The sequence below is a fragment of the Poeciliopsis prolifica genome, unplaced genomic scaffold (assembly GCF_027474105.1).
Source record: "Poeciliopsis prolifica strain line A6 unplaced genomic scaffold, Auburn_PproV2 SCAFFOLD124, whole genome shotgun sequence".
Taxonomy (NCBI): domain Eukaryota; kingdom Metazoa; phylum Chordata; class Actinopteri; order Cyprinodontiformes; family Poeciliidae; genus Poeciliopsis; species Poeciliopsis prolifica.
Window position 1 is genome coordinate 524,947 of NW_026562499.1, and position 15,054 is coordinate 540,000.

Genomic DNA, 15,054 nt, shown 5'->3' on the forward strand with positions numbered 1-15,054 from the left:
CTGTCCCTCATCATCCTCCTAATTCTCCCTCCTTCTCTGCTCCTCAATCTGCTCCAGGGGTCAAAGGTTATGTGGAAACTTATCTGCTACTTTGACATTTTTCTGGATGGATTTATGTGCTTTTTAGCTTTTGTTGTCGTAGTTTCTGTGACTCTCCTGCTCATTTTTTGGATTTGCTGACATAACATTATTTATGAACTCAGAGGGGCGGGCGAGGCGGGCGGGCGGGGCGGGGGGCAGGTTATCAGGCCAAAGAGGACTGATGTCAGGTTGATTTTTAAAACTTCAGTATTTTTGTCATTATTTCTACAGTATTTATATGGATAATTGTTGGAGAAATTATGATTTTATTTATCAGTTATTTGTTATTCTCATTGATCTTTATAATGTATATTTATTTTATGCTTTCCTTTAAGTTAATCTCATTATAGAATTAAGAATGTTTCTTGTATTGTTGATTTGCTCTGATTCCTTTCTCAGAAGGCCTCACTGACAGAGAGCAGAAACAAAATCTTCCTGCAGGTTTACCTCTTGGTGAAGAGCTCTGCTTCGGTTGAGTTGCTGGCCTCCAATAAAACCATCATTGATCACTACATATTTTATTAATCTTTGTGCCTGAAGGAGATTATCTAGTGCAGAATGATTGTGTGTTAGTTAGTGAATAACATTTGACGCTGTAGCTGTTTGATGAGTTGTTCCCCCTCCCTCTAGAGCTACAGCGTCCTTGTGATTAGGGATCCTAGAAACAATAAAATAGAGGAGCAGACAGAATGTGCTTCAGAGCGGTAGGAGATTATAACTGAAGCACATCTCTGTCCGTTCTCCTCGCGAGTGAAAAAGAATCTAACTCTTTTGTCTTTTCTCTTTGTTAATGTATGTTTAACAGGTGTTAACCCTAACAATAATGTTAGAAGACATGAAGAGGAGAGGTTTTAAAATAAACTTTTGCTATAAGAAACGAGTTATGCAGTTAACAGAGTTGAGATGTATAATAAAGTATAAATCTGAAAATCAGTTGTTAAAGTTGTGTATGATGAAACATCTTCAGTTGGTTCACATTCTGCTGTCGTGCAGAACATCAGACAAACATCACTGCAGGAATTGTATTTAAATGTTTGTGGCTGAAAATGACAGCAGAATAAAAACTGAGTGTTTTCACGCCTCATGTTTGATACGTTACTGAATGCTGAGCTGGAGAGACGGAGTCAGAGACACCAGCCGTTAGAGCTGAAAATATCATTTTATTTATGTTTATGGCCAAACTGGAGCACTGATGTAGAGACATGTTCAAGAACTAAATGTATTTATTCACACATTGTTGCTGTTGCTCAAACTGCTGAGACCCATTTACTCTGTTTTTACTTCAGAAGAGGCAGAATCAGCTCAACTTCCAGTCAACTGATATCAATGCATTTCGACCAATAAAGTTGATCAGAATCTGGCAGTTTGTGAGGCTAAAGAGAAGGTTTAGCGTTCATCCTGGAGCCATTTTGTTTTTGGGCAAAATGTACGGTGACCACAGCATCACTTCTCCTCTGCCGTGTTTGGTGGAGCGTGAGGCGTCTGAGTTTCTGGTTCTTATCCTGTCGTGTTCAACAAACTTTCCCAGAATGACGGACTTCCTGTCCCGTGGATCACCTGTCCTCTGCAGACCTCCTGCTGTTTCTGGAGTCAGAATCTAAAGTTCAGGTCAAAATTTCATGTTGAAATATCCTAAACAGTTTTGGGGTGAAGCTTTTAGAATCGGTCCAGAAACGACTTTCTGTCTGAACAGGAACTCTAAAAGTAAATCGCTGCTCTTGTTCTGAGGAACGAATCTGTAAATATTTTAGCTGTTTAAATAAAGTGCTGCTGTTTCCTTCACTTCAGCTGAATAATAAACTCGTCCTTCACCTTCCAGCCACATTTAATCCCAGAAAAAAATATTTTATGTCTGGAGAAAAAACCTGAAGAGGGAGAAACTAAACTTTATTAATTCAGTTTAGTTTTTATCAAACTTAAAATTAACAGCAATAACCAAACATCAGAAATCAGCTTTATGTTTTAATATATTTAATTTGCCACTTTATTGGTTCCAGAAAACAAACCAGTAAATATCCAAATGTAGAATTTATTAAACCAGTTAAAGTTCCCAGTAAGACGCTGGGAGGCTTACTGGGTTTAAAACAGAAATAGAGATGAAACGAGAGGAGCCGAGTTCAGAAACATCTGAGGCAGAGAGGGATGCAGGTGGTGCAGGTGATGCAGGTGGTGCAGGTGATGCAGGTGGTGCAGGTGATGCAGGTGGTGCAGGTGGTGCAGGTGATGCAGGTGGTGCAGGTGGTGCAGGATGCAGGGTGGTGCAGCTCCGTCCTCCAGCCTCCTAGTTGTATAGATTTCCAGCCAGATCCAGCAGACCTCCAGCTGAGCACAAACAGAAACCAAACCTGAAAACCAGTCCAGAGAAACGAGACGGGGCAGAACCGGGCAACAGAACCGGGCAACAGAACCGGGTCCACTGTTTGGACCCGGCTGGTTTATTCTAAGAAAAATAAACTTTAATGAAGGTTTTAATCTTTGGTCCTCAGCAGCTTGTTGATGATCAAATATAATTTTGTTGTTTAACTTCTTGACGTTTTGGCTCTACAATAAAATTTGCTGGATGACAAAATGTCCCAGAAATTATCATCACAATAATTTGGTTGTTAATAATTACTCAATATAAATGCACTGATTCAAAGACAAAAAACATTTAGTTTGTAAAGAAAATGTTTAACTCAAAGATAATTTTTTTGATAATAATGTGATTAAATATCAGGAAGTTCTTTAAACCATTAAAACAGCAAAGGCTGTAAAATCTGGATATGAATCATCAATTATTCTGACTGGAGGAAAGTTTTGTATTTTTCCTCCTCCAGGTGCTGCAGTTTTCTCTGTGGACACCAGGGGGCGGCGTTCTCCTGGCTCCTCACCTGTTTCAGGTAAACTTCTTTGTTGTTAAATGATGTCGACTCACCTGCGTTTTCTCCGTCCTGCCCTTTGTTGCCAACCAATCACAGCGCGTCTCCCAGACCGAAGCATCCTTGATCTCCTTCCTGCTGCTGCGGCTTCTGCGGCTGCTGCGGCTGCTGCGGCTTCTGCGGCTGCTGCGCGGCTGCGGCTGCTGCGGCTTCTGCGGCTTCTGCGGCTGCTGCGGCTTCTGCGGCTGCTGCGGCTGCTGCGGCTTCTGCTGCTGCTCTTGTCCTTTTTTTCCACCCATGAACTCATCCACCTTTTGCTCCACAAACTCACCTGGAGACGAAGCAAGAGACGAGTTCTGCCTCGATTAAACTGAAAGATCCTCCTGGTAAATATGATCGCAGGTTCATTAAAGGCGCCACACCTCAGGTAGATACCTGAGGTGTGGCGGCGCCCCGCCCCCTCCAGGTGGTGCTCTGCCCGGAGGGGCGTGGCGCCGCCTGGAGGCGAAAATGTTCTGAATGTCTGAACATTCAGGCGGTTTTTCGGGTTAGTCAGTGGAACCTGAACTGGTTTTAAACCGTCAGCAGCAGTGAGGATGAAACTCAGTGGGCTGGTTTCTATCAGACTGAAAGGTCAGAGTTCATCCTCCATCTTCTCCTCGGAGGAACATTATGACTGATTCAACTTCCTGTAGCGATTTCAGAGGAATATTCTGGTTTTCTTGTTGAGTTTGAATCATTTTATGGAGGATTTAGTAAATTTAAAGACCAAAACATGTTAATAAATATATAATGAATAAATAACGTGAAGAGAAAACTTTGGTTGTGTTTGTTTTTTTGAGGATACAGTTTTCAGAGATCACTTCATAAATGTTTATTAATGTGGTTAAACTGAAAGGATCATCTGACTTCCTACCCAAATCTGTTCAATTTAAATAATTAGTTCAGGCTTCTGGGAAATGAAGAGCAAATTATCACAGAATGTTTTTGACTTTTCTGGAAATATTGTTTCCACTAATCATCCAATCAGTAAAGACTAATACCTTTATTGACTTCTTTTACTAAAAAATAAGAAGCATATTTGTCTGAAAGGCTAAAAGTTCAGATGTTCCAGCCGGTCAGAACCGAACCGACCGGTTCTGTCAGTGTTCTCTTTCATTTAGCTCAGACACTGAGGAACAAATGCAGTTTGGCCAGAACCAGACGGCAAACAGTAAATATCAGGAGATCCTTCAGACCAGATGCAGCTGCAGCTTTGACCTTTGACCTTGTCGTTTGAGGTTTGTCATTGACAGGAAGCTTCAAGGTCAAAGCAACTCAGATCTCAAATCCACAAAGTTCTGGAACAAAACCTAAAACAAAAAAGTTTCCTAAAGCAGCTCCTCTAAATACATGTTGAAGAATTAAAGGTTGAGTTTTTATTTGGCTCCATTCGTGATTCAACTGCAGCTTCAATACCAACTTCAGGAGGTTTTGTGTTGACAGGAATCCTGATGTTTGGAGGGATGATGATAAATATAAATACTTCAGTTTTGAACCTGATCAAATCAACTGTGAGCATCAAACCAATGAAGAAACAGAAACATTCCCAGGATAAAATAAAGTGTCTTATTGAGTCTCACCCGCTTTCTGCCCGGCAACTTGCCCAAATTATCGCCTCCAACCGCGTTTTTCAGGAAGTTCATGTCTGCAGCGTCTGGTTCTGGTTCAGGAAGAGATCAGAGATCGATGTGCTCTGGCTCTGGTTCTGCTCGGCCTCTTATACCTGCTGGCGACGCCCCGCCGGGGAATCAGGCGCGGTTCGGTTCGGTCCGACCCGTCGAAACCGGCTGGGCTAAATTTCTGCTCCTGTTGTTTGACTGCAGGTGAACGGGAGGTTTAATCACCGACAGGTGAGGAAGGGAGGCGCTGAGTCAGCCGTCAGGAATGACAAGAGGCACAGAACCAAACCGGGTCGGAACCGAAACAAAAACATTGAATCATTGAATAAACATTGAATTCAGACCTGATATTTCTAAGGGCGCAGCTGCTCCACCCTGATGATGATGATGATGATCCTGTCAGGTGGCTCTGCCCTCTGATTGGCTGGGAGGCTCAGGTATTGCTGCAGGGAAAGGTGTGTTTCGTCTGCTGCAACAAACAAACAAGCAAACCTGCATGAACTCGGCGTTGCTGTGGCAACGACCCGCTACACACCAAAGCTCAGCGATTCGTCACGATTTTACCAACATCTGATTTTAAATCTGTCAAGTTTTAAAGAAATGTTTGTGATCTACTTGATGAAACATAAATAATCTGAAAAGATGAGTTTGATGTGAGACTCAAACGGATCGACTCCCTGATGCTTCAAAGGTCAAACTGACCAGTGCAAAGGTCAAACTGACCAGTGCAAAGGTCAAACTGACCAGTGCAAAGGTCAAACTGACCAGTGCAAAAGTCAAACTGCAGGGCAAAGGTCAAACTGACCAGTGCAAGGTCAAACTGACCAGTGCAAGGTCAAACTGACCAGTGCAGGCTTTAAAGGCTGTTTTTAAAGGCCTATTTTACTCTATATTCTCGTTAACCTTCTGCTGTCTGAGTTTCTAGTTTTGTGTCCATTTTGTTGCTTTAAAACTGAATAAACTGTCTTCCTGCTAAACGTTCAATGTGGAGGGCAGGAGGAGCTGCGCCTCGGAGGCGGGGCTACGGCCACTCAGACATTTAGCAGCTAACTGGTTGCCATGGAGATTAAAGGACTTCTCAAACATGTATGAAAGAATCAACGCAAAAAACATTTTAACGTGATGAACAGCTCAAAGAAACTGATTTTAGATAAAAATGAAAATGTAAGTTCCCAGATCTATGATGTGGGTTCAGTTCAGTGATGGAGGAACCAAAATGTCTCCTTCATAACCGGTCACCAAAAAAATCACCAAAAAGTCCTGCAACAGAAAATAAACCAGCTGCTGCTCTTGAAGCTTGTGGAGTTCCTGTAGTAATGTAGATTATTCATTTTTGCAGTCAAACACGATTTGTCTTTAATTATTAAGGATCTAATAAGTTTATCACACAAACAAAAACCCTCAATTTTTCTTATTTTTCTGTTCATATAGAGTGTTGAAGGTAGGAATTGGGAAATGAAATGATTGGTTAAAATCTTATTTATTTCAATTAGTTAAGAAAGAAAACACAAAATGTTTTCCTGGACAGGTTTTGCAGTGTTGATGCAGACAGCAGACAGTCAAAGCTTCGTCATCAGAGACAGATAATCCTCTGCTATTCACCGACTGCATGATTGAATTTAATCACTGATTCATAAACTCCATAAACTGAGTATCGACTGTGATTTGATAAAACAAACTTAATCCTCCAGAATTTGACTCTCAGCTCTTTTGTTCCCTCTGCTCTTGGTTCATGTCCTGGTTCTCACATGGACTCCACCAGGGCGTGTCCAGACCAGTTTTAGAGGTGCCCTAAAACTGGCCAGGGTAATTCAGCACCCTGAATTGCCCTGAATTGCCCTGAATTACCCTGAATAACTCTGAATTACCCTGAATAACCCTGAATAACCCTGAATTACCCTGAATAACCCTGAATTACCCTGAATAACCCTGAATAACCCTGAATTACCCTGAATAACCCTGAATTACCCTGAATTACCCTGAATAACCCTGAATTACCCTGAATAACCCTGAATTACCCTGAATAACCCTGAATTACCCTGAATAACCCTGAATTACCCTGAATTACCCTGAATTACCCTGAATTACCCTGAATAACCCTGAATTACCCTGAATAACCCTGAATAACCTGAATTACCCTGAATAACCCTGAATTACCCTGAATAACCCTGAATAACCCTGAATTACCCTGAATAACCCTGAATTACCCTTAATAACCCTGAATTACCCTGAATAACCCTGAATTACCCTGAATTACCCTGAATAACCCTGAATAACCCTGAATTACCCTGAATAACCCTGAATAACCCTGAATTACCCTGAATTACCCTGAATAACCCTGAATAACCCTGAATTACCCTGAATAACCCTGAATTACCCTGAATTACCCTGAATAACCCTGAATTACCCTTAATAACCCTGCCTAACACACTATGATAAAAATGAAACAAGAAAACAGAAGACCCCTTTTTATTTTAGGCTTAATGTCACTTTATTTTTAAAAAATGTTCTATTAATGTTTGTTTTGCAATCTGAATGTGTAATATAACTTCCACCAGCAGAGGGCGCTCAGCGCTGTGTGCAGTGGAAGCGAAGAAGTTCTCTCCTGCTACTGATCTGCTTTTGCTCGTAAGTTGATGTCGATAATATTTTGGTGGTAAACAGCAGCAGTGAGATCATAAGGGCCTTAGAGTCCAGCGGATATCAGGCTAAAGAATGAATTTACAAGTTTAGCAGCTCGTAACGATGATTCTTCACAGTGTGGAGTTAAAATGGCGGCTCTGTTCGGTGGTCGCAGTAATGAACTGCTTCAGTTAAGCTAGCTTAAAAAGCTAGCTCGCTTAAAGATGCAGTAAGGCCGGGGGGGGGGGCCCGGACCCGGGGGGCCCGGACCCGGGGGGCCCGGACCCGGGGGGCCCGGACCCGGGGGGCCCGGACCCGACATTTATTTCAGTCACCGTGTCATGTGACCAGACACTGAAGTACTGAGTCAGTTTTATTCAAGCTAAGCTACTGAAGACGTGTTCAGGTACAGATGATAAAAGTGCATTTCACAAGTTATAGGACCATTGACCTGTGGTCCCATCGGACTAAGGTCAATAGGTCAATAGGGAGACATGGCCGCCATGTTGCTTTGAGTTCACATTCAGTTTCTATTGGAGAAGATCAAAGGAAGTGACATTTTCATTGTTTTGACAAAACTGTGGTCTCAAATTGATTGTGACCCAATTTGTGTCTACAAAATGAGAGCAAAGGCGTTGAGGCGAAACACCGAACAGGACCAGTAGGCCAAGTTCTGTCATCGTTATTACGCTGTTATTACATGTGTTTTATTGTTCTGTTATTTGGGTGAAATAATTTGTGAAGTTTGTTGAAATGTCCTGCTACTAAATAGAAACTGAGTAGTTCCATGTTTTTCGCTCTTGCCCAGTTTGCTGCTGCATCTTGTCTTCAAGTTGCCACATGAGCAGCTAATTAGCAGGAAGAGTCAGTTTTCAAGGGGTTAACACTCATTTTCCTTTTGAAGACTTTGTCATTCCCTTTTTACTGAGAAAAGTTATTTTGTTATTTTAATCTTGCTTGTGTAACATGGTTGAATTTATCCGTTGTTATAATTACTCAAAATGTTTTTCTTTGGTTATTTGTATGGGTTCCTACCTGACTGCAAATCTCTGTTATTGTTTTAACTGTGTTACTTTAAGAACGGAAGCCCCTCCCCTTTTGTTTCTTCTTCTGTGGTATTGTCTTTAAAATGTTTGCGTCCCTTAGACCCTCCCCTTTTGTCATGTTGTCCTGTGGGAGAGGTGTGTACTATTTATTTTGTATCTGAATACATCCAGTTTATTTATAGATTTATTAAGTTCATTTCTGTTATGTACTTTTGTCTATGTAGGGCTTGGAGCGGCCAGCCTATAACACGGTTATTTTCTATCTGTTATTCTTGTCAGAATAAACCCTTTTAAAGGTGAACTACGGCCTAATCATTTAAAACCAGCACAATGCAGATCGGATCCGGTTACACTTGTTTTATCAGAAGTTTCTTTACAGACACGATGGAGTCAGTCTGAGCTGGATTGTCTGGAGGGGCTGGTTGACCTTTCATGACCTCCTCAAACATTTCCTTATATCTTTAAAATGATTGCAGCACAAACCAAGTTTTTTGCTGAAGAAACATCTGACACAAATTTTGTCTGATTTGAGGTGGACTTCACCCCCGGATCGACACCAAACTGTGATGCTGTTCCAGGCTTTTACTGCAGATTCTTTCAGTTTGGCTTCGTTCTCCTCTGCAGGAGCTGAAGTTCATTCTCTGCTGGGTTAATTGGTCTTTAATCTTAAACCACTTTGTTTCCGCTGATGAAGCCTAGCCTTTGTTTTGAAGGCAGTGTGTTCTGGTCATTGTCCTGATGCATGATAAAATTCCTCCTGGTTAGTTTCTCTGTAAATATTTCAGAAAAATGTTTCAGTAAACTCAGAATTGATTCTGCTGCCATTATCAGAAACATCATCATTAAAATGAATGAGGCTGTTGCAGGAGCATCAGCTCCGCCAGGCTTCACAGAGGAACTGATGAGCTTTGGATCCAGGCAGCCAGATGAATCCCGTCACATCCAGCTCTGATCGGTCAGCGTGAAACACGGCACACTTCAGTCACACAGTCCAGTAGTTTGCTGACTGGAAAAATGGTTTTGTTCAAATGAAGAGAATTTTGTCCACAGTTGTTAAACATCTACATGTAACAACCAGGAAATAAAGGCTGAGCTCCCAGTTACTCTGTTACTCTGATCTCAAACCAAAAGTGGAAAATAACAACAGAGGAATTGTTCCTCCTGTTCTAATAATTCTGGAGGGTCTGTGTGCCTGATAACGGTAATAATAACCTTTATTTGACCAGGTCTGCCAGATGAGTCCTGGCCAGCAGCATTCGGTTCTTTTGGACCTTCTGGAGAACTGAGCTCCTGTCACTGACGACGACTCAGGTCAGAAAACCAAACCTTCATTTTAAACTCTTTATTTCTTCCAGCTTATAAAAGATTCAACCAGCTGAGCCTGAATCAGAGTAAACTCCATCATTCGTCTGTTTCAGTGAAGCTTCAAGCATTAGTAGAGCTGGATCAGGGGGCGTGGCTGGGTCAGGGGGCGTGGCCGGATCTGGGGGCGTGGCTGGGTCAGGGGGCGTGGCCGGATCAGGGGGCGTGGCTGGATCAGGGGGCGTGGCCGGATCAGGGGGCGTGGCTGGATCAGGGGGCGTGGCTTACAGGTAAACAGGTGAGCAGCAGGAGTTGAACACTTCAATGAGCCAATCATCTGAAAGCAGTGACCTGAGTGTTAAATCATCCAAGCATAACCAAGGGAAACCATGTAACCATGGCAACAAGGCAGTCGGCGCTCTGATTGGTTAATGAGGTTAACAATGCAGAGGAGGAGCAGCAGAGCAGCAGGTTAGCGTTGAGTTTCTTCTTCTCTCCTCTGTGACGGAAACATTCTGAGTCTGCAAGACAAGAAAAGAAGAATGAGAACAAAACTTCATGAAATTGGATCTCAGAAGCAAAGAGTGATTGAGTTCAAAAGACTTTAGATGTGAACATATAAGCAGCTCGTTAAACAATGTTTAAAACTGCCAGGTTTCCGAGCAACAGGCTCATATGCAAACACAGGCAAATCTAAATGAAGGTTCGTCTCATTTCACTGCCGAGTTGCTGAAGAGCAGGAAAGTCCAAGTCCATCCTGGACAGCCGCCTGCTGGAGCAGGGCTGCATCTAAAGGTTACAGGGACCGGACCTGCCCCCCTGACCCAGAGCTTCAAAATAAAACAGAAACATAACAACAGGTTTGAACAAATCATGTCCAGCATGTCTGTCAATAAATTAGCACCTTGTTTTCTGACTCTTGATGGTCAGATATTATCACCTTATGGACCCGATTATAATACCAAATTTAAAATCTTTGATATTCTGTTTTTCCCATCGTAGTTCACCTAATCAGAATGAATCAATAAATGAAGATACAAACTAACTTTCTCCTGTTGTTTCTTAAACTCATTTATTTGAGGAGTTTCTCACCTACTGAGCTGCAGGTTCAGGCTGATCTGCTGCTGCAGCCTGCAGGAGACAGAGCAGATCATCATCATCATCATCATCATCATCCTGTCAGCCTGTTTCCAGTCACTTTGTTAGTTTCATCAGTGGAACCGTCGACACGTTTGAATCTTTCTGCTGAGCAGAAAGATTAAAACTATTCCCTGTAATTCAGTTTTCATTTGAACAGAAAGTAAAGCAGATTCATCAGATCTCAGACTTGAACTTCCCTCAACAACCATCAAAACATTTCAGATAAAATAGATACATATACAATATATCTATAAAGATATACATAGAATAGATATATTGTTTTCTTACAATCTGCTTTATCATTTCTTTTTATAAGCTATAGTTTAATTACAGCTTATGAAAATAAGATGACTAAAACTGGTAATTATGAATTATTGTCAGTTAAATCCATCCAATAATTTGGTTTCCTGTTAGTTAAATGATGAGTTTTAAGAGCAGAAAGCGTCACAACAGCCCAACCAATCAGGCACCTGCTCTGCTGCTGGTCCCGCCTCCTCCTGAATCCAGCCAATCAGAGATGAAAACATTTTTAAAATTTTACATGGCAGAAATTGTATCAGTAATTAATCATCCCAAAATAGATTTATAAAATTAATGACTTTAGAAATGTAAATTTAAATGCAATAGATGAAGACTTTGTGTGTTATGTTTGCTATTCATCGATGTGACGTCACTCACCGTCTTGACCAATCCGCTCGCCACGTTCTCCACGCGCTCCACCGTCGCCTGGGCAACCTCGTTGGCCCCGGCAACCGCGGTGTCGGCAACAACGTTGGTCTGTTCAGTGGATTTCTGAGCAACTGGGCAACAGAAACCAGCAGCAATTAAACCGGGAAACATTTTCATCTGAGAAACATTTACAGCTTGAAATGATGTGACCAACATGGAGGACATCATGTCCAACATGGAGGACATTATGTCCTCCATGTTGGACATCATATCCAACATGGAGGACATCATGTCCAACATGGAGGAGATCATGTCCAACATGGAGGACATCATGTCCAACATGGAGGACATCATGTCCAACATGGAGGACATCATGTCCAACATGGAGGAGATCATGTCCAACATGGAGGACATCATGTCCAACATGGAGGATATTATGTCCAACATGGAGGACATCATGTCCAACATGGAGGAGATCATGTCCAACATGGAGGAGATCATGTCCAACATGGAGGACATCATATCTAATATGAAGGACATAATGTCCAACATGGAGGACATCATGTCCAACATGGAGGACATCATGTCCAACATGGAGGACATCATGTCCAACATGGAGGATATTATGTCCAACATGGAGGACATCATGTCCAACATGGAGGACATCATGTCCAACATGGAGGAGATCATGTCCAACATGGAGGAGATCATGTCCAACATGGAGGACATCATATCTAATATGAAGGACATAATGTCCAACATGGAGGACATCATGTCCAACATGGAGGACATCATGTCCAACATGGAGGACATCATGTCCAACATGGAGGAGATCATGTCCAACATGGAGGAGATCATGTCCAACATGGAGGAGATCATGTCCAACATGGAGGACATCATGTCCAACATGGAGGACATCATGTCCAACATGGAGGAGATCATGTCCAACATGGAGGAGATCATGTCCAACATGGAGGACATCATGTCCAACATGGAGGACATCATGTCCAACATGGAGGACATCATGTCCAACATGGAGGACATCATATCAAACATGGAGGACATCATGTCCAACATGGAGGACATCATATCTAATATGAAGGACATCATGTCCAACATGGAGGACATCATATCCAACATGGAGGACATCATGTCTAATATGAAGGACATAATGTCCAACATGGAGGACATCATGTCCAACATGGAGGACATCATATCCAACATGGAGGACATCATATCCAACATGGAGGACATCATGTCTAATATGAAGGACATAATGTCCAACATGGAGGACATCATATCCAACATGGAGGACATCATGTCCAATATGGAGGACATCATGTCCAATATGGAGGACATCGTGTCCAACATGGAGGACATCATGTCCAACATGGAGGACATTATATCTAATATGAAGGACATCATGTCCAACATGGAGGACATCATGTCCAACATGGAGGACATCATGTCCAACATGGAGGACATCATGTCCAACATGGAGGAGATCATGTCCAACATGGAGGACATCATGTCCAACATGGAGGACATCATGTCCAACATGGAGGACATCATGTCCGACATGGAGGACATCATATCTAATATGAAGGACATCATGTCAAATATGGAGGACATTATGTCCAACATGGAGGACATCATGTCCAACATGGAGGACATTATGTCCAATATGGAGGACATCATGTCCAACATGGAGGACATCCTATCCAACATGGAGGACATCATGTCCAACATGGAGGACATCATGTCCAACATGGAGGACATCATATCAAACATGGAGGACATCATGTCCAACATGGAGGACATCATATCCAACATGGAGGACATCATGTCCAACATGGAGGACATCATGTCCAACATGGAGGACATCATATCAAACATGGAGGACATCATATCCAACATGGAGGACATCATGTCCAACATGGAGGACATCATATCCAACATGGAGGACATCATGTCCAACATGGAGGACATCATGTCCAACATGGAGGACATCATATCCAACATGGAGGAGATCATGTCCAACATGGAGGACATCATATCTAATATGAAGGACATCATATCCAACATGGAGGACATCATATCCAACATGGAGGACATCATATCCAACATGGAGGACATCATGTCCAACATGGAGGACATCATATCCAACATGGAGGACATCATGTCCAACATGGAGGACATCATATCCAACATGGAGGAGATCATGTCCAACATGGAGGACATCATATCTAATATGAAGGACATAATGTCCAACATGGAGGACATCATGTCCAACATGGAGGACATCATATCAAACATGGAGGACATAATGTCCAACATGGAGGACATCATGTCCAACATGGAGGACATCATGTCCAACATGGAGGAGATCATGTCCAACATGGAGGACATCATGTCCAACATGGAGGACATCATGTCCAACATGGAGGACATCATGTCCAACATGGAGGACATCATATCTAATATGAAGGACATCATGTCAAATATGGAGGACATCATGTCCAACATGGAGGACATCATGTCCAACATGGAGGACATTATGTCCAATATGGAGGACATCATGTCCAACATGGAGGACATCCTATCCAACATGGAGGACATCATGTCCAACATGGAGGACATCATGTCCAACATGGAGGACATCATATCAAACATGGAGGACATCATGTCCAACATGGAGGACATCATATCCAACATGGAGGACATCATGTCCAACATGGAGGACATCATGTCCAACATGGAGGACATCATATCAACATGGAGGACATCATATCCAACATGGAGGACATCATGTCCAACATGGAGGACATCATATCCAACATGGAGGACATCATATCTAATATGAAGGACATAATGTCCAACATGGAGGACATCATGTCCAACATGGAGGACATCATATCAAACATGGAGGACATAATGTCCAACATGGAGGACATCATGTCCAACATGGAGGACATCATGTCCAACATGGAGGAGATCATGTCCAACATGGAGGACATCATGTCCAACATGGAGGACATCATGTCCAACATGGAGGACATCATGTCCAACATGGAGGACATCATATCTAATATGAAGGACATCATGTCAAATATGGAGGACATCATGTCCAACATGGAGGACATCATGTCCAACATGGAGGACATTATGTCCAATATGGAGGACATCATGTCCAACATGGAGGACATCCTATCCAACATGGAGGACATCATGTCCAACATGGAGGACATCATGTCCAACATGGAGGACATCATATCAAACATGGAGGACATCATGTCCAACATGGAGGACATCATATCCAACATGGAGGACATCATGTCCAACATGGAGGACATCATGTCCAACATGGAGGACATCATATCAAACATGGAGGACATCATATCCAACATGGAGGACATCATGTCCAACATGGAGGACATCATATCCAACATGGAGGACATCATGTCCAACATGGAGGACATCATGTCCAACATGGAGGACATCATATCCAACATGGAGGAGATCATGTCCAACATGGAGGACATCATATCTAATATGAAGGACATCATATCCAACATGGAGGACATCATATCCAACATGGAGGACATCATATCCAACATGGAGGACATCATGTCCAACATGGAGGACATCATATCCAACATGGAGGACATCATGTCC

At 42.4% G+C, this 15,054-nt stretch overlaps 2 protein-coding genes across 2 annotated transcripts in view; both read right to left on the reverse strand.

Moving 5' to 3' along the window:
• Window positions 1-2,160: 2,160 nt before the first annotated feature.
• On the reverse strand, window positions 2,161-4,680 carry LOC129355093 (lateral signaling target protein 2 homolog). The gene is made up of 3 exons (XM_055024644.1): window positions 4,562-4,680; window positions 2,996-3,270; window positions 2,161-2,403 (listed from the first exon to the last, which is right to left on the reverse strand). The coding sequence occupies exons 2-3, from the start codon at window positions 3,236-3,238 to the stop codon at window positions 2,161-2,163; spliced, it is 486 nt and encodes a 161-aa protein (XP_054880619.1). The 5' UTR covers window positions 3,239-3,270; window positions 4,562-4,680.
• Window positions 4,681-9,595: 4,915 nt separating this feature from the next.
• The window catches only part of LOC129355060 (gamma-synuclein-like), a 9,988-nt gene continuing 4,529 nt past the window's right edge, over window positions 9,596-15,054 (reverse strand). The window contains exons 3-5 of the mRNA XM_055024612.1: window positions 11,389-11,510; window positions 10,663-10,701; window positions 9,596-10,091 (exon numbers count right to left, since the gene is read on the reverse strand). Coding sequence (XP_054880587.1) covers window positions 10,663-10,701; window positions 11,389-11,510 — 161 coding nt within the window. The 3' untranslated portion in view covers window positions 9,596-10,091. The remainder of the gene's footprint in view (window positions 10,092-10,662; window positions 10,702-11,388; window positions 11,511-15,054) is intronic.